The following is an 18064-nucleotide window of genomic DNA, read 5'->3' on the forward strand; positions in this document are numbered from 1 at the left end:
TGGATTTTGTAATTTGTACACAATTTTATCAATAGATAATTTATACTCGTATCAAAGAATATTTAAAAATACTGAAGACATTGGATAGCTTGTGCTCGTATGTAAAAGCATTCGAAAATTTTGAAGGTATGTGAAAGTACAAATTGTCATCATCTAGTTGAGCATAAATCTGACTTGATTGAGTGAGAATTCCATCATAGCTTGCCATTACGATGATCCTAACTGGGCAACCTCTCCACCGGAAGCATTCATCCATAGAAGCTTACCCTCCGAATCTGAATAGGGATTGAACCAAAAGACACAAGATTCGGTTGCCGTTCAGCAGTTTACCTGCGATAATCTCGATCAAATACAAGAAAAGAACTAAAAGCGACTCGGTGACCATGATAACGGGAGTTTTAGTCGATGAAATGAGAAGTTTATACACGATAATCTTTGCATTCCAGTTGGCAGTTTCAGAAATCGCAAATATGCAACAATAAGTGATTTTCTCAAGATTTGCATGGTTTTTTACTATAAGCCTTCTGACTGCACTATAGTGTTAAAGCTGAAATATGAATTTATCATTGCATCAATGGTTAGACTTGTACCTGAAATCTTCGTCAGGTATCTTGAAGTAAGACCTGTAGCGCTGGGCTAGGCCGAACATCCCCAGCGTTCCTCCCGTGTGAAGCATCACCACTTTCCTATCTTCTAACATGTTTTGGCTGAGTTTTGTTGCAATATCCCAAGCAGCCAAAGTGTATATCGGATCCACAAGAATACCAGTTTGCCTGGCTATTTTTTGGCATTCTTGAACTTCGCCTTTCAAAATATTCCCGAACCTGCAAGGATGCAAAAAGTCCTTGTTATTTGGAAAGTCGAATGCGTATCAGGGTGAGGAATGTGAACTATCAACTCCTTGATTACTTTCTAGGTAAGCTGCGCTCGACCCATTGCACAATTTCGGCATTGACTATGCTTGGGTCTAGGCCGTCAGCAGAAGACATAAAACTTCTAAGATATTCAGATATCAAATTTTGCTCCTTTTCTTTGTAGGCATTGATTTTGTCAGCCAGCATCACTGCCGTTACCTCCCATGGAAGTCTGATTTCCGAAATGGGACCAAAGAAAAAAACGAGAAGTTGTAAGTTGCTAGTATACCTCAGCAGAATGAAAATGAGGCTCAAGTGGTTTTCAAAGCAGAAACTAAACTAGGAGTAATAGTAGATAGAGACGACTCGAAGCATATCGAGAACAAACATAGACGGCTCACCCTAAACATAAAGCTCCAAGAGCCAAACCAACAGCTGTTGTCCCAGTGCCAGCATCCACAACAATATTTAGTGCCTGATCTTTTCCAAACAAGTGGTTTTGGGACAAGTATTGTATCAAACGCACGACGCCTGTCAGAAATCATAAGTCATTAATGTCTCAGTAAAGCATCTGACACGCACAAGTACAATGCAATTGCTAAACAGTGGAAAAATAAGAGTGGGGTTTCAGATGCAACCCTGCGTGCAATATCTTACCAACTACAGAACAGGAGTAGACAGAAGATAGGAAATATACAACTAAAACGAAGCAAACGGGTGTGCTTGCTCAAGCATTAGAAATAGCTAACAAAGCAAATGATGCAATGGAAACAGCAATAACAGGTGTGATTACTGAAGAACTCTGAAAACACATTTATGTCACTTGAGACATACCGAGAATGAACTATCACGGAAGCATTACATTTCATTTTCACTCGAGGCTTTCGAAAATTGAAAGTCAACTTTTTGGTAGTCAGAAACCTTCCAAGACATTGTGGGTAAACTAAAATTTTTTTGAAAATTGAATAAACATGGATCAGACTTCCAACATGACAAGATATGTTAGAGCAGTTTATCTTATATTAGGCATAAATATGTTCAGTGTGTCTCATCCCGAGACACCACAGAAAAAGAACAAGTGAAACCCAATTATAACAATAAACAGCTCCAGGACATGTGAAATGGTAACATGAGACAAAATGGGAATTTCTTATTTCTTGAACAAGAAATGACCATTACAATAGGGGAAGATGGTAAATGACTGGACATTAAGAAGAAGAGGAAAATACAATTTCAATAACTGAAAATGCTAAGTACCTAGTAATGCAACTGAATCTCCTGCACCTTCGTTTATAACGACAACTTTTCTTGATTTTTCAGGACATTTGACAGGATCTGCTTTGGAGAAGTTCTGTTTCCCAGATGAATGATTTCTGGACGAAGCCCCCAATATATCATCAAGCCATATAACGGATCCATCACGGCCTGCCACTGACTCAGCATGCCTCGTGAGCATTTCTTTTCTTTTGGCATATAAAGATCTTGGAACATAAACCACATTTCCATATAATGTAGAAACAAGATTGTAGCCAGTTAGAGTCTCAGGCGCTTCTCCTCGAAGAAGTAAGTGTGGCCTCAATCCTCTCTCTGCACATGACACAGCTGCATTACGTGGAAATAAATGGTTAGAGCTGCATTATCCTTGCTCGTAACTAAAAGACTAGAAAAACACCCGGAAATAAGGATGTCCTATTTGACTGCAACATAACATACCAACAGCTGCAGTGTGCGCACTTTGGCAGCCCCCACATGTAACCTAGAAATTTCCCAAAAGGATGTCATTTCATTTTACACATATTCAGAGATACATAATTATTCAGGGTGACTCTAAATTTTTTAACAAAAATTCTCAGTTTTACATTACTATTTGACATAGTAGTTCTATGCAGCAATTCGACAAACGAATGTATTGCAAAACACAACTCTCATAGTGCATTGCACATCACTTTCATCATCATAACTCAGATCACACAGTAAAGACAGTGCTAGTGTTTACAGGAATAAATGTTCCAAAGTGTAGTTGGTCAAAATTTTGAAATTTGGCTGCAAACTTTATCATCAAGGAACAACCTAGATCCACTCCGAATTAAATAACACCACAGGAACTTTGTAGGCAATCCAATCTCACCACATCAGTCGCGTCATAATCCTCAAGGAGGGGAAGCAGAGCGTCCAATTTCCTCGCCTTGTTACCATTCACCAAAGGATGCAACAAGTCATCCCTAACCACATAGAAAGATGGAAAAGATTGGTTCTTCTTCATTATGCCTTCATCAAGGCATGGTTGGGTGATATTGCGAAACGTAACATCCCCATTTAACCCATCTTCCTTTGGATTCAAAATCATTATCTGGTTAATTTTCGCATCCGGGCTGTTCAAAGCCCACCGTCTATCAAGCAATCTCAACACAAGTTTATCATTTACAGGATTATGCTTCAAAACACCCTGAAACAAACAACCTAAAGTGATAAGGATTTGCTCAAAAAAACCAATGCAAATTCACATGCACATACATAATAGCCCATATACATAATCAGTACTCAAAAACAGTTGATGGGCGGTGCTATTATACGCCTTTTTCCCACTTCCAACTTACAGCAATCCTTTTGAACAATGAGAAATTATTAAAAGGGCCCTACCATCTCGTTTCAACAGTTGAAGCTGCTCAGGAACGCCTCAAGCATAGAAAAAGCTCAAGATGAACTCCACAAAAAGAGATACTACAGTTCACCAACTATGAATAACGCATTTCACTGGAAAACAAATCGCAAAAACATTCATTACTTGTACAAATTCCAAATGTAAAAAGGGGAAGGAAAGCAGGAGAAGTACCTGTTGGTTAATTCTTGGTAGCTACTGAATTCCCATGAAGATGATGTAATTATCTGCAGTAAAGAAATGAGGGTTGGCTTGGGAAGCCTCTCATTTTGGGAAAATTTACTATGGACAAGTAACAAGTTCTTTGTTGGTTGGCGAAGCGAATTCTAAGAACTAGCATTGTTTGAAATTAAAGCGAGTCTTTAACTTTTCCCCTCCCATTTTAGTTATCATTAGTTTCATTCTAATATTGATTTGGGTCGAAAATTCAGACCTCTCTAATTTGGATTTGAGATAACATATTTAAAATTGATATATTTAATATTGAAAAACGACAGTCGAAATTTTTTACAATAAATGTATTTATAAGACTGAATTATGATGTCATCTCTAATTGGGTGTTGTTAGATGATCGAGTCCTAATTTTTCAATTTCTTGATAGGGTCGGATCAATAGGGCACGGATCTTGGGTGCATGGTTGGTATTTTATTTATAATGGAGGGCATTTATGCCCTTTTGTAGATAAATCATATTATGTCGCTAACAAATACAAAATAAGGTCAAATTCTATTTGGATAGATGGATTTTAAATTTTCAACGCAAATTCTTTGAATTTATTCCAATTTAATTCTAAATTAAAAGAATTTTAATTTCCTCTTAAATTTGAATTTTTTTGTAATATACTTATGGATTTCAAAATTTTCTAATTATAACTACATTATTTATAACAAAGCTTACACAAACAATCCGTGAAATATATTACACTAAAACGCCCCTCATGTGATATAATTGTAATTTTATAAAAGACAGGGCATATTTATATTATTTGACCTAAATTTATATGTGTCAACGTAATTTACTCTTCTTTTCATTATTTATTTTTTTCTAATATTACAATATTATTATTGTTAATATTATTATGATTTGTTTGGCCAAACATGTATTTGTTCATGTACACATTCGACATAATTAAAATCAAACTTTAAGTAAAAGTTAAATGTTGTTTTTATAACAAGTGCTTTACGATATTTATATTTATATTATCTATAAAAATAAATCTAAATAATTTTCAACTTTCACTATAAAAAAATAATTAACAAAGTAAATTCACATTTCATTTTAACACCACTAAACCAATTTTTTCATTGTATCAATAATACCTTAAATTATTCTTTTTGAAAAATTTCCATTTCTTGCTATTTATGAAAGTACTCTTCATTTTTATTTTTAAAATCAAATGTTATAAAACTTAAATAAAGCTAAAAAAATAAATCAAAAGCTCAATACTGATACACTCATTTGAATTTGATTTATTAAATTTAACAAACTAAATTTAAACACAATTTTTTATTTAATAGTTTTCAAACTCGGTTCATCCGGCAAAAACAATAAATATATTTAAAAGCATCAAATTATTTAAATTCGACTTATATTTGATTCAGTTAAAATTTACTTAAACCCGATCAGATCAATAATCAATTTAAATTAGATCTAATTTTTCAAACTCGATAATATTTAAATAAATTTGAACTATAATGTGTTCGGTCCGAACTTAAACTTAAGTAATTAATTATTTCTTTTTTACTAACTTAAAATAGAAAAGAAAAGCTGGCCATCAATACCAAAAAAAGGAAAATACATTACGGAGGAGCTAATGCAAGGAAAATCGCTGTCGCGTTTCTAATGCAGCTCCTTCACCGACCCAATAGCGCTTTTATGAAACCTATTCAATTAAGTCATTCTCTGTCTCTCTTGGGTTTTTCTAGGGTTTTCAGCTTCCCCTCCCAAAACCCTCCAACTCCGACGTCGGCAATGGCCCCCGACCTCGTCGCGGACTCGATATCCGCCTCCGGACTGACCTCAGAAAAGCTCAACCTTCCGAGCCTTCAATCCAAAATGAAATCTGATCCTGAAGGCTATAGTTCGGAGCTAACCTTGATATACAAACAATTTAAGTCATCTCTCGAGCTGTTCCAGCAGCAAGTTGCGTTGAATTTCACATCACTCAGTGGGATTGCTGCTGACTCCACCGTGGCAAAGGATTTGGGTGATCGGGCTATGTTCTTAGCCCACGTTACTCCGTTTTATCCGAAAGAATTAGCTCAGTACCCGAATGAATTGGTCAGGTTTCTGGAATCTTCTGCCCGGAATTTGCCGTCGGGACTTAGGGTGCATGTGGCACAAGCTCTGATTCTTTTGATTAACCGAAAGGTATTTTTTTATTTTTTCCCCCTGATTTGTTGAAGTGATATTTATTTAGATTGGTGTATTCCGAGCCAGAAAGTTTGGTTTTTGTCACTGTTCTTGGGATTTCGTTTATGTTTTTTTTTTTTTGGCTTGGGTCTGATTGTATCATCTACCAGTTTAAGCGGACGCTTCTGTTTTAATTAGCTATACAATTTTTGTATTCTACTTTATTTTTAGGATAAATCATTCTTATGTGCTATCTTGCCACTTTAAGTGTCTTCATGATTGTCACAACGGGCCATAGAGTGGAGAAAAAGTCGATGATATGGTAGCATATGTATATCTGACAGGAAATGTGGAATGTATAGAAGAAGGTTTTTGGTGCGTGGAGTGTGATATGGTAAAAGTACTTTGACGTAACAGGGTATGTGGAATATATAGAAGAAGGTTTTTGTGGCATGGAGTGTGATATTGAAAATATGCATAGCAGCATATGTCATGGGACATGTGGAATGTATAGGAGGTTTTTGTGGCATGGAGTACATTAGGTGTTTGTATCTGCAGGGTTTAAGTATTGGATAATCATATTTTAGTGGAAATGTCTACTTTATATTTGTATAGCCAGGAAGGACAGTTTTTATGTTCAGTTTCTATGCCTTGCAATGGCTGTTGCGGATTGATTTCTTGTATATTTCAGATCATTGATATCAGAGAGACACTTGTAGTATTCATGGAGCTTCAGACATTGGGGGATAGGGCATTGAAAAAATTGGCTTTTTCCCACGTCATTCATAGTATTAGACGCATGAACCAGAAGCATAAAAACGATCCAATGAATAGGGCGCTTCAGAATGTTTTGTTTGGAATGCTGCAGGTATATTAATTTGCTTGCAAATTTCTTCATGTATTCATTATTCTTAGAGTTGTCTAATGCATGAAAAGTGTGGCAAATTAGCAAGAGGAAGAAGCGAAAGCAAAGAGAGCACTTATTACTCTGTGTGATCTTCATCGGAGGAAAGTCTGGTTTGATGACAGGACGGCAAATGCTATATGCATGGCATGTTTTCATTCTTCATCAAGGTTGGAATTCTGCAGTTTACTTCTGCTTGATGGGTTCCATATCTCTAATTGACATACAATTATCTGAAACATATTTTGTTTCTCAGGATCATGATTGCTGCCCTATCTTTTCTTCTTGATTTTGAGAAGATTGAAGATGATGATGATGATAGTGATGATTCCGGCAGTGAAGATGAGCCAGCTACTGAACAACCTCAAATAGTATTGAATAAAGAAGCGATCTACAAGGTTGGTTGGTCATTCTTGTGACTTGGAATCTGCCCTTGTTGCTTCATTGGACGAGAGTAGCCAACCTTGTGATTATGAATTGCAGGGAAACATTCATCTTTCCGATCACTTAACTTGACTCTAGTTGGAAATTTTCCAATTCGTTGCTTTTCTCTAAGATTGGTTTAGTTAATAACACCAGTCTCTTCTTGAGTTATGGATATCCTTCTAAACTTCTTCGCAAACTTTGTCTGAATCATTATCTGAGACATCAGTGCTTTTTCTGCTTGGTTCACAAAGGCAATGATGTAAATAATATTAATATTTTTTTTTATTGCTGACGTGTTTGCCTCACTGTTTATAACTTTATTTTTGAACGTGTAGGCAAACCACAAAGGCACAACATCAAGCAAAAAGAAAAAGAAGGCAAAGCTCCAGCGTGTTATCCGTAGCATGAAGAAACAGCAGCGAATATCATCTGAGAAAACTAACTCAAACTACTACTCACCACTAAACCATTTGAAAGATGCACAGGTTTTTGCCTTATACTTTTCTGTCTCTTCTGTAATATATTCTGGCATGATGCACAGATCAGATCTGAATAAAAATTCTGCATGCAGGGATTTGCTGAAAAGCTGTTTTCTCGCCTGCAAGCTAGCAATGAAAGGTTTGAGGTAATTGTTGTTCATATTTATAACTTTGACATCAGATCCTTTGTGCCATTGTGTAATAGTCTTGTCCTTCACTTATCTTTTCAAAATTCTGTTGTTTTCTTGCAGGTAAAAATGATGATTCTTAAAGTTATTGCCCGAACCGTTGGTCTTCACCACTTGATTTTGTTAAACTTCTACCCCTACCTTCAGAAATATATCCAGGTATGTTAATGTGCTACTACTCTCAAGAGGCAAATGATGTTGAATGTTTATTAGCTAAGTCTTCTTTTATTCATTTGCAGCCACATCAGAGAGATGTCACAAATCTACTTGCAGCAGCTGTTCAGGCCTGCCATGACATGGTATCTTCTTTTATGTTAACCTTTATTCTTATTTACCAAAGTTTGGTCAGCCTTAGTGATTTCTGTTGTTATTCGTTCTTCCAAGAGATATTACTGATCCTTTGGTTCTTTTCTATTAGGTACCACCTGATGCAGTTGAACCGTTGTTTAAGCAAATAGTTAACCAATTTGTACATGATCGATCACGCCCTGAGGTACCATTGTGTGTGTTTAGAATTTTCTTCTATGTTAATTGTTTCTTAGTTACACTCCTATTATCATTTTACAGGCCATCTCTGTGGGTTTGAATGTGGTGCGAGAAATATGTTTACGGATGCCTTTGGTAAACTCCCTGATAGCATTGAAGTATGTTTTAGGTCCACTTCTTTTCTTATTTGTCATAGTGTCTCATGTGTGATTTTCTGTTTACAGTTGATGACCGAGGATTTGCTGCAAGACCTTGTCTTATATAGAAAATCACATGAGAAAGCAGTTTCTTCAGCTGCTCGTTCACTTCTTACCCTATTTAGAGAGGTACATGCCTCTTTCTCTCTTCTGCTTGTCAAGTGGCATATATGTCATAATATCATCTATGGTAATAGGCAATTCTTGTGCTGGAGGACTGATGAAGTTTCGTGCAGGTTTGCCCTTCACTGTTGATCAAGAAGGATAGAGGTCGGCCTGCAGACCCAAAGGCCCGACCTAAAGCCTTTGGTGAGGTGCATGTTGCTAGCGACATCCCAGGCGTTGAGTTATTGGAACAAGATGATCATGGTGATAGCGATGAGGGCCTAGATGGGGAGCACTATGGTTCCTCTACAGATGATGATTGTCAAGAGGATGATGGCATTGGTCTTACTGAAGAGGATAGCAATGTTGGAAGTGATGATGATTCTGAATGTGAATCTGGTGACTCCAGTGATTCTGCTCATGAAATGGATGATGACAGTGGTGGGAGTGCTGAAGATGATGAAGTGTCTGATGAAGACGATAATAATTGCAATGCTGATGACGCCAGTGATGAAGAGAAGAGCGAGGAAGATGCTGATGAGGAGAATGACAAGTCGGGTTTACCGGAAACTGATGCTGTTAGTGCAACGAATCCTAAATCAAAAGCAAAGAAAAGGAAGTTTGCTGATTTTGAGGGACAGCTGAATGCAGCCAGTAAAAGTCTTCGTGCTCTGAAGAAATTAGCTGGAGCTAGCGGGAACACCTCTTCTAACACAGATGATGGCATTCTTTCTAATGAGGACTTTCAAAGAATAAAAGAGCTCAAGGTTTGGATCTTCTTAATACTGAATCAAGCATGTAGTAGACATTGATTTCGATAACTAGTGCTTCTGTTTCGATCAAGCAATGTCTTACTTGTTTTCCCTCATACTCCGATGCGGAGATAATATCTCATTTACATTCATGATTAGGCTAAGAAGGAGGCTAGGGCTGCCTTAACTCAGCACGGATTCAAGGTTCCGAGCTCAGACCAACTTAGCACCAAGAGGGTTGATGCTGCCAAACTTGAGGTGAGTTCGGATTCTTAAGTAGCAGACCGCTGATTATCCAGTACATCAGTACAAAAAAAGGGAATTAATGAAAATGATATAGTTTGGTCAATATCTCCAACTTTGATGTGTGGATGTGATCATGCTTAACCAGTGTCATCATGTAGCACATGTCAATCCTAGACAATAAATATATATTTCTCTGACAATTCAGTTTTCAGAGGATCTTAAAATTGAGTGACAATCAGCTTGGAAATTCTTATTTCTTTTTCAATCACATAATTGGCCCTCTTTATCTGTAGTGAAGACACATCTCATGCATTTTATCCTGCATATCAGGCTAACATAAAGAAGAAGTTAACAAAGGAAGAAAGATTGGCATTGATAAGAGCAGGGAGGGAGGAGAGAGGGAAATACCAATCTCGGACTGCTATGAAGCAGAAGAAGGTATGTCTTTTTTTCACTTGTTAAAGAAGTTCCTCTTGACGTGAGAACCTGGCGTTTGGTTTCTTCATCTTGTCTGCAAGATGTCCTATTTGTTTTTGCTTTTTCATTTTGAATCCTGTAGGCTTGTTATGAGACTGAGGTTTGGTTTGGTTTCGTTTGACATAGAAGCATCATAATGGGGGATTCAAGTTTATGTCTAAATACTATCCTAATGTGTTTATCTTTCATTGTTGGACAGACCGGTGGTTTAAGCAATCGGCAAAAGGAACACAAGAAAGCTATGCCACTTGCTGCAAAAAGAGCCAAGATAGCAAAAACTCGCCAAGAGAAGAAGAAACAACAACAACGGTCGAGCAAACAATTCCGTGGACGGAAAGCATGGAAATAATGACCAGCCCATTGCTCCTGTCTGGCGTTTTATGTATTATCTTTCCTTTCCAATCGAGTTTATAATTTTACTAATATTTAGCAAAAGAAAATCAAAAGGTGATTGTCAGGTATTCAACTTTTCTTGTCCTGGTCAGCGGTCTAGGTATTATTTCCATTCTCTTGTATATGATATCGGCATGCATGTCGACTAACCCCAGAAATTTTAGCACAGGCATCTTTGATACAACACAAGTCAAAATGCTTAGAGGTTTATTCAACTTTTATTGGATTAATATTTTGGTTAAATCTTGTTAATTCTTGTTCGTTGCATTAAATATGATAAGTTTGATTATCTGTTTCTTTGTGTTCAATTCAACTAAAATCCATTTAAATATAAATTAATTAATTACTAAATCAAATACAAGTATAATTTGACTCTGTTGGATGGATGTTTTCATTCGTTTTCAATTGAAAATGGAACTGGAAGTGGAACCATGAAGACTTCCATTTCAAAAGGTCAAAAAGCATCATCTATCTATCAGTCAGCATGTTGTCAAGGGCAGTCTAATTTGCTGCTGCTGCTGCTGCTGCTGAAGTAGACATAAGCTCTTGTGCCATCTAAGGAAAGCTCGGACAGGACGATGTGTAATGCTTGAGATCCAATTAGCTCATTCACAGCACAGGGTCTCCTGGATCTCAGCAACTGGTTTGACCTGAGATTGGTTTTGCTCAAATGCATCAACAGTTGAGTTCAGACAGCAGGACCAAATTGCCATGGTTTCACTCAATTTCAATGGGAAGAATATTGTGTTAAGCACATATACACTTCTTCCTGCATGTCTGTCTTGCCATCAAAATATACATAGGACAAATCTATAAAGAGCATCATAACCAATCTGAAGATGACCACCGCTCCCATAATTGACACATTTCTTGTGTCGCTCAACATTGGCTTCAAAACTGGTGGTCCTGATATCTTTCCTGTTTTTCTTCTTGTTGAAAGGCCGTGCTTCTTGAGTCCGTAAAATTGTGGAAATGGCTGACTGGGGTATATGCCTTACCTGAGAAAGCTCACTCTTCAACTACAGAAACTGGGATATCACAGGGCTGCCCGAATATGTCAGGGATTCCATCCCAGTTATGTTTTTCCCTTGCTTCCCAGTATCCACCCTTGTAACTGTAACAACCATCCTCATCCTTGCGGAACCATCTGGGTTGCCAGCCTCTGTCTTGCAGCTTCCTCGCCTGCGACAAATGAACATTGAGTAAATCAGATAATTAACAAATTATTTCAGCAACGCTGGTCCCAGCTTTGTAGTCTTCTCAGTGGCACCGGCAAAACTATAGGAGTGAGTTATAATAACAGCTTGAGTAATGATGCTAACAACCATTGGAAGTCTCCCTCATAAACTGAACGAACTTTTGAAGAAAAGGTGAAGCAAACAAAATTTAGTAGGGATTTCAGTAAGGTCAAACCATACTCGGTAACTCGAGCAAACGACAATACACATATGACCAGGAAGTATATACAATTTCCCAAATAGACCACACAATTATTCAATGAAAAAGAGTAGACACAACGGCAATAATGTCAGGTGGAAGACTGTTAAACAAAATATTCACCTGTCTCTGCAATTGTTCAAGTCTCAGCTTCTCTGCATTTGCCAGCTCATATTCTCCATTCTCCAAATGCCTTTGATCGGGTCTCAGTCTTGAGTCTGTTGGTGGCAGCTTCTCCTTTAAACCAGATGTCAATTCATTTAAAGATATTGCAAATGGTGTAAGATTATATCTTGTCTTGGTAACAGATTTATCTCTTTCCCACAGCAAAACGGCTTCTGTCATTGGATCATATCCCTTGGGCTTAGTAGTTGGATCTCCCATCACATAATACATTGCTTCGTCCCACTTCCCTAGCAGAACTGCCACTTTCTCCCCGGTTCTATTGTCTTGCACAAATCCATGAACCTAAATTTTGACAAATCAATAAAATTTAATGTATTGTATAAAAAGAGAGACAAATTCACAAGCCATTTGCCAGACACCAAGGAATGCACCCTCGCTTATGCATTTTTCTTCCACTGGTAACAGAAATTCAAAGGACAAGCAGATCCACTGGCTTGGAATAATATTTGTAACAAATTTATGTGCATATCCCATAAATACTGGTAAAATCGTCAACTATCTCTCTCTTTCTTCCAAGATTCTTTCATCCATAGAAAAGGATGGGGGATGGTGGAAGGCTTCAAGATTAACTTGAGTACCCTTGAAGATCAAAAGATTACCTGATGCGGATTTCGGTCTATGATAGACTGCTCCTTGAACTTGAGCTTGCAAGAATAGTTACCACTGCCTTTTATGCGCATGGTTCCGTAATGATCACAATAGATTTTACCAATTATAATGTTGTATATAGAAGTAGTGACTTTGCTCCACTGAAATGTCTCGCCATCTTCAAACTGAAGGGTAATAATCCCAACAGGGTCAAGCTGGATGGAACGGCCCCAGAACTTGCCTTTCAGATTAGAATCTGCCCAGAATTTCCAACCCCTACCCTCACAATGACAGGCAACAATCATTGGATGATGACTAACCTGAAACACAAAGAAACTGTTGGCCCAAAAATCCTGACCTTGGGACATGTCATCTCTTATCTCAAAGAAACAACACAACATACAACCTTCCATGTTTATGACTTATACACTAATCGTAGAAAAGCAGAAAGTAGGCATCCAAATCATAAGAAGTTTATATTATCCAGAACAACAACAACAACAATAAAGAGGAAATCCCTGAATTGAGGAAGTTTTGTTGAATAAAGAAGAAACACCTTTTCGGAGAAGAATCTCAAACCCTTATCAGGATAGTCAGCCTCATAGGTTTCCCCAAGGAGAGGGTTGAAGGGTTTGCATTGTCGACCTTCTGTTGATGCATAACCAGACACTGCAAAAGCTGCTACATTAAGAATTCTCATTAAATCATTTCCCTGCAGAAGCAAAAAGCAGTGTTAGCATGCAAACTCAACAAATCCAACGAAACCTTAAACGCCGAAAAGATTATAGATGAGAAATGATTTATAATTGTAACTGAAAAAAATGCAATTATCAATTGCAGTATGACCCATTATGTGAACAAGACATATATATTTAAGCGTGTACAAGAAAAGTGGAAAAGACTGCAGGATATGAGAAATGAGCTCTTCATATACTTCTTAGCTGGATCAGGAAGCACTGAATTCAAGTTCAATAGTCAAACAAATCAACACCAAAAACCTATGCAAAAAACTGAGACTATTCAACGGACTTCAAAATAGCCCTCTGGGTGACTAATGTAACTTTCATATAGTTGTTATCTGGAAGTCTTAAGCTTGTCAGCTATAGTTTCCAGAAGACTCAAATTCCAGACCACATCAAAGCATGTGGGCATTCGTCACATTTAATTACAGGATGAAGCATCAGATTAAGAAATCATTTAATCCAGGCAATCCTGCAGACCTAGTGCAGGAGCAATTTGATCAGGCCGGTTTGATGATCTAAAGGTGCCATCAACACAACTCTTTGAACTAGGAAAAGCAACTAGTTTCAACCCTTCCAGAGTTACTTCACAAAAGCTGGTAAAATAACAGTCTTGCTTGCTACTTGAACTCTGAATTCTTATTGTCATTTGAACTATATAATGCAGTAGGACCAAAGCATGGTGTAAATTATAATTTATAACCTTCTGGATTCTTTTAGTAATACCCAGACGGATCTCATGCCAATGGAAATGTAAATCAATTTAATAGAATTTGCAAGTTCAAAAATCATTGAACAACCAAAAGAAGTAACATAAGACTGTCCGAGACGCAAAAACCCTAAGAAGGTGGTTGCACAAGATAAATTGCAACCTCCAGATGAGGACCTGACCTGTTTTCCCCATTCCAATGCTCGGTCAACAAGATATGAGTACTCCAAGTCTTCAAAGCATTTCTGAAGCGAGGACAAAGGCTCATTGAAGTACACAGGAAGGCAAACACCTGACAAATCCTTGCCTATGTTATCCTTAATTATTGACCATAACCCAACTGGCTTCTCTTTCTCCTTGGGTTCTGGTAAATAATCCCTTCTTTTGATGTATGGAAATTCAATTGCCTTTATTTCCATACCAACTTCGCTTAACTGATTAGAGAAGGAAGATTCTTTTTCACAAGTCCAGGGGCTATGAGCATATATTGGATTATCTCTACTCCGATACGAAGCACTTCTTAGAGACTCAGCAGACAAAAAGTCATTCGTGTCAAAAAAGATACCATCGTCATCATCTGTTTCAATATCCACACCATATCGGCTTTCATTATCTGCATCTGAGTCACTTGCACTGCCCTCAGACATGACTGAATAGAAATCTGCAACAATGTCAAATAAAGGAATTAGGCAATCAAATTGTCTGTGAATGCTATCATAGCATAACAAAACACATGATTCAGTATCATTTGATTAATCAAACATGCAAGCGTAAATTTGAACTTACCACTGAACCTTCTATTGCCTTGTCCACAGCAAGAATCTCGTCCCTTTGTTTCATCAACTACAGTTGTTTCCAATTCTATCTTCTCTGTCTGCAGCAAAAAAATTGGTGTTAGAACCCTTAAACGCTCTACGAGCCCAATGAGAGAAAGTTAAATGAATAGATGCGCAATAGGAACTAAGACCTTACGTCAAATCGTCAATGGATCACAATGGTCGGGTAACATCAAAATGATAGCAAAGTTGGGGAGACACAAAAAACATGCTTATAGCCTCAGCTTAGGGATAAACAATACCAACAGGAGAAAGAGGCATCTTCTGATCATTAGAAAAAATACTTTGTACCAGGAGATACTGTTAATGAAATTAAAAACTCACTCCGTTGTCATTTCAACAAAGTGCATTGGATCTAAAATATCAAAGTCTACCCTATATAGAAACATAAGAGATGAAGAGTGCACCTCCAGTCTTCTTAATGTGTCCAGCAGCAAGATGTGTTTGAGTTGAAGAGTCTTCAATTGATTCTGCATCTCAGTAAGTTCACCTAGCATTATAGACTCACAGTCTTTTACAACTGTCTCACTGATGCCCTCCTGCATTAACCGTGACCTTAGCTTTTCTGTTGATACAACAAATTCTTCAGAGGGTGCTAAGTCGTTGCTTGTTAATAGTCTAGGGAATTTATCTTTAGCAACCAGAAGAGCTTCAATCCATGAAGCCCTGTCTTCTTTGGATTGACAACGCAAGTGGAGAGTTTTTGTTCCTGTGAATATGGAAAGTCTTTTGTCATCTGACTTGCTGGCCCGAACTGAAGAAACCTGTTCAAGATATTGTTGGCTAGAGAATGAGGTGCAAAAAAATGGTAGCTTCAATCTTCTTTGATCTAATGTGAGCATTAGTAGATGCAAATATCTTTCCATAACAAGTCTACTTCAGAATAAACTTACCCAGAACTGGCTTTACAGCAGAAATTTCTACCAGATAGTTAGCTAAGACAAGGAACTGGCAGGAGAAAGGGGAATGAGAATAGCAACACTTCTATTTCGTAGTCTCATTACATGTCACAGGCACGAGGAAATTATGTTACGCGTTGACTGGATGCACATATTTTTCAAATAAACCAAGAGCACCTAAAAGAAACCTGTTGCTCAACTTCACTGCTATCATTCTCCTGTAAGCAAGGGGAAAATAGTCTGTACTAAGAATAGTTCCCAAATTGCAAGAGCCTATTTTCAGCAGATCCATATTCCACATGAATTATTGTCATTGCACTGAGTGTATTCTCGGAAGTGTAGAGCAAAAATAAGGAATCGATGAGATTGAGATGACGAGCCCTTAGTTTTTCATATTTTTCTTCCCCTCATAAACTAGTTCATTCTAACCAGATTGTCCAAATTCATTACTTTCACTGATTTCTTTTAACATGGTGAGAGCACAACCCCAGAGACCCTTAGAAAAAATCTTCTCCGTCTAGCATTAGTACTTCAGTTGCATAACCATGACTTACCAAAATACTAAATGACTTCCTTTTATTTAATAGCTTTTCTAAGCAGTCCATATCCAATTAGAATCCTATAAACTGACCAATTAAAATTCTCCAAGACAGCCGAAAAGCATGCAGGTTTGGAAGATGAAGGCTTCATCTTTCCGCCAGTTAATATAAAAATAACACTTGCACAGCGTCAAATACACACAATATTTAATGACGAGCCTCTTCATCAGTGGAGCAAACTGTGAGACCTATCTACATTTAATAGAACATACAAAGTAACATCATGGACATAAATACCCATTTCAGATACAAACAAAATAACTCAACTGACCTTCAGGTGTATCTCCCCAAACGGCTTCCACCGCTTCCCAGACCCAAACCCATTTCCCCGGAGACCGTTAGCGCTCCCACTCCCACTCCCACTACTACCCTTCCTCATATACCTCCAACTTTCCTCCCCAATCACCCTCACCCCCTTTTCCCTAACCGAACTCACAACAATCTTATCCGGCCCGTGCACCTTGTAATACGACAGCACCCCATCTTCCAACACAAACCACCTTTCCCTCCACCCCTTCCCGTAATTCACCCATTTATACAAAATCCCAGCCACACTCTTAACCTCATCATTCTCCTCGCATTTCTCAGCGTGCAAATCACTTCCTCCACCACCCCCATTTGTCGACAAACTCCTCCTCGAGTTAAAACTCACCGGCCTCAGAATCACATTGTTGCTATTATTACACCTAACACTCTCATCAGAGCAGTTACTCTCAAACACCAGCTCCTGACTTAGGGTTTGCGACTTCACCACAGCTCGATCCTTCTCAACCGACACCGGAGCAATGCAGCACAGCGGATTCATGCTTCGATCACCAGCACCACGAGAATCGGCTCCGATCTCTCCCGGACGACACCGTTTCGGAGCGAGAGAAAGCCCGGAGCTTCACACCCGATCGGAAATCGATTGGGCGATAACTCTGAGAATATGACATATGATGATTCCCAGCACCGGCAGCAAGAGATTAGAAGAATGAGAAACAACAGTGAGCGATGAGATTATACATATATATATAAATATGTACAGTCTCACAACGGATCGGGTAATAATAGATACAGGAACGCGTGTATGTATAGGTGAGAGTGTGTCTGTATGTATAGCTGCAGATCCAATTAATGGGAGTGTTGTCAGTGTGAGAAGAGGGGTGCGTAGGTTAAGCAGAGGCATTTAAATGCATGGGTTTCCCTTTGGGTTAGGCGTAATGATTACGGGGGACAGCTAACGTGCGCTGTGGTGGTGCTATTTGCGGAGGCAGCGACTGCGAATTTTGCTGGGGGTCTCTGGTAAAATGTGAAATGGGTTGGGTGCAGGGAAAATGACATAAATGGGTTTGCAGGAGGGCGACAGGTTTCCTTTTCGTGAAAGTTGACTTCTGATGTTGACCGGGGGTGTTTTCGGTAATTCATCAAAAGGATTTTCCGGTCTCACTCTCACCTCAATTATGGACTACTATTGGAAGTAATAATATTTGGCTTTTTGGCCACTTTTTATTTTCGATTTTCAATTTTTCAGATAGTAATTAATATTAAAAAAAACAATTAATAAGAAAAT

The 18064-nt window shown here is 38.1% G+C and overlaps 3 protein-coding genes across 4 annotated transcripts; 1 reads left to right on the forward strand and 2 right to left on the reverse strand.

Annotated features, from left to right (window-relative positions):
- Positions 1 to 3876, reverse strand: LOC105168339 (Pyridoxal-5'-phosphate-dependent enzyme family protein). 2 transcript variants are annotated; one of them, XM_011088393.3, is made up of 9 exons: positions 3688 to 3870; positions 3495 to 3608; positions 2983 to 3300; positions 2568 to 2610; positions 2112 to 2456; positions 1256 to 1385; positions 910 to 1086; positions 591 to 824; positions 1 to 330 (listed from the first exon to the last, which is right to left on the reverse strand). In XM_011088393.3, exons 2-9 carry the CDS (start codon positions 3495 to 3497, stop codon positions 327 to 329), a joined length of 1254 nt encoding a protein of 417 aa, XP_011086695.1. In that variant the 5' UTR covers positions 3498 to 3608; positions 3688 to 3870; the 3' UTR covers positions 1 to 326. The 2 variants fall into 2 exon arrangements, with proteins under 2 accessions (XP_011086695.1, XP_011086696.1); XM_011088394.3 differs by lacking the exon at positions 910 to 1086 and having other exon boundaries at positions 3688 to 3876.
- Positions 3877 to 5415: 1539 nt separating this feature from the next.
- On the forward strand, positions 5416 to 10761 carry LOC105168340 (ARM repeat superfamily protein). The gene is made up of 15 exons (XM_011088395.3): positions 5416 to 5883; positions 6557 to 6733; positions 6815 to 6939; positions 7026 to 7167; positions 7531 to 7680; positions 7767 to 7820; positions 7926 to 8021; positions 8102 to 8161; positions 8281 to 8355; positions 8430 to 8483; positions 8573 to 8674; positions 8782 to 9417; positions 9562 to 9660; positions 9979 to 10086; positions 10325 to 10761. The coding sequence occupies exons 1-15, from the start codon at positions 5485 to 5487 to the stop codon at positions 10472 to 10474; spliced, it is 2427 nt and encodes an 808-aa protein (XP_011086697.2). The 5' UTR covers positions 5416 to 5484; the 3' UTR covers positions 10475 to 10761.
- Positions 10762 to 11216: 455 nt separating this feature from the next.
- On the reverse strand, positions 11217 to 17776 carry LOC105168341 (oxysterol-binding protein-related protein 1D). The gene is made up of 8 exons (XM_011088396.3): positions 16784 to 17776; positions 15422 to 15778; positions 14965 to 15052; positions 14361 to 14839; positions 13286 to 13441; positions 12741 to 13049; positions 12079 to 12423; positions 11217 to 11700 (listed from the first exon to the last, which is right to left on the reverse strand). Exons 1-8 carry the CDS (start codon positions 17315 to 17317, stop codon positions 11527 to 11529), a joined length of 2442 nt encoding a protein of 813 aa, XP_011086698.1. The 5' UTR covers positions 17318 to 17776; the 3' UTR covers positions 11217 to 11526.
- Positions 17777 to 18064: the final 288 nt, after the last annotated feature.

This window comes from Sesamum indicum, linkage group LG8, assembly GCF_026168435.1.
Source record: "Sesamum indicum cultivar Baizhima isolate 11 linkage group LG8, ASM2616843v1, whole genome shotgun sequence".
NCBI classification, from domain to species: Eukaryota; Viridiplantae; Streptophyta; class Magnoliopsida; order Lamiales; family Pedaliaceae; genus Sesamum; species Sesamum indicum.

What these genes read in the sequence shown, in the direction of transcription:
- LOC105168340 (XM_011088395.3), top strand. Translation starts at nt 5,485, where the DNA reads ATGGCCCCCGACCTCGTCGCGGACTCGATATCCGCCTCCGGACTGACC. An exon ending in TGTTTTCATTCTTCATCAAG is followed by an intron (nt 6,940 to 7,025) that starts GTTGGAATTCTG and finishes TTTGTTTCTCAG; the next exon opens with GATCATGATTGCTGCCCTAT. An exon ending in TATGTTTACGGATGCCTTTG is followed by an intron (nt 8,484 to 8,572) that starts GTAAACTCCCTG and finishes TTCTGTTTACAG; the next exon opens with TTGATGACCGAGGATTTGCT.
- LOC105168339 (XM_011088393.3), bottom strand. An exon ending in ATTATGACGCGACTGATGTG is followed by an intron (nt 2,611 to 2,982) that starts GTGAGATTGGAT and finishes GGAAATTTCTAG; the next exon opens with GTTACATGTGGGGGCTGCCA. An exon ending in GAGCGCAGCTTACCTAGAAA is followed by an intron (nt 825 to 909) that starts GTAATCAAGGAG and finishes GCATCCTTGCAG; the next exon opens with GTTCGGGAATATTTTGAAAG.
- LOC105168341 (XM_011088396.3), bottom strand. Translation starts at nt 17,317, where the DNA reads ATGAATCCGCTGTGCTGCATTGCTCCGGTGTCGGTTGAGAAGGATCGA. An exon ending in ACACATTAAGAAGACTGGAG is followed by an intron (nt 15,053 to 15,421) that starts GTGCACTCTTCA and finishes TTTTTGCTGCAG; the next exon opens with ACAGAGAAGATAGAATTGGA. An exon ending in TGAGATTCTTCTCCGAAAAG is followed by an intron (nt 13,050 to 13,285) that starts GTGTTTCTTCTT and finishes TTTGTGTTTCAG; the next exon opens with GTTAGTCATCATCCAATGAT.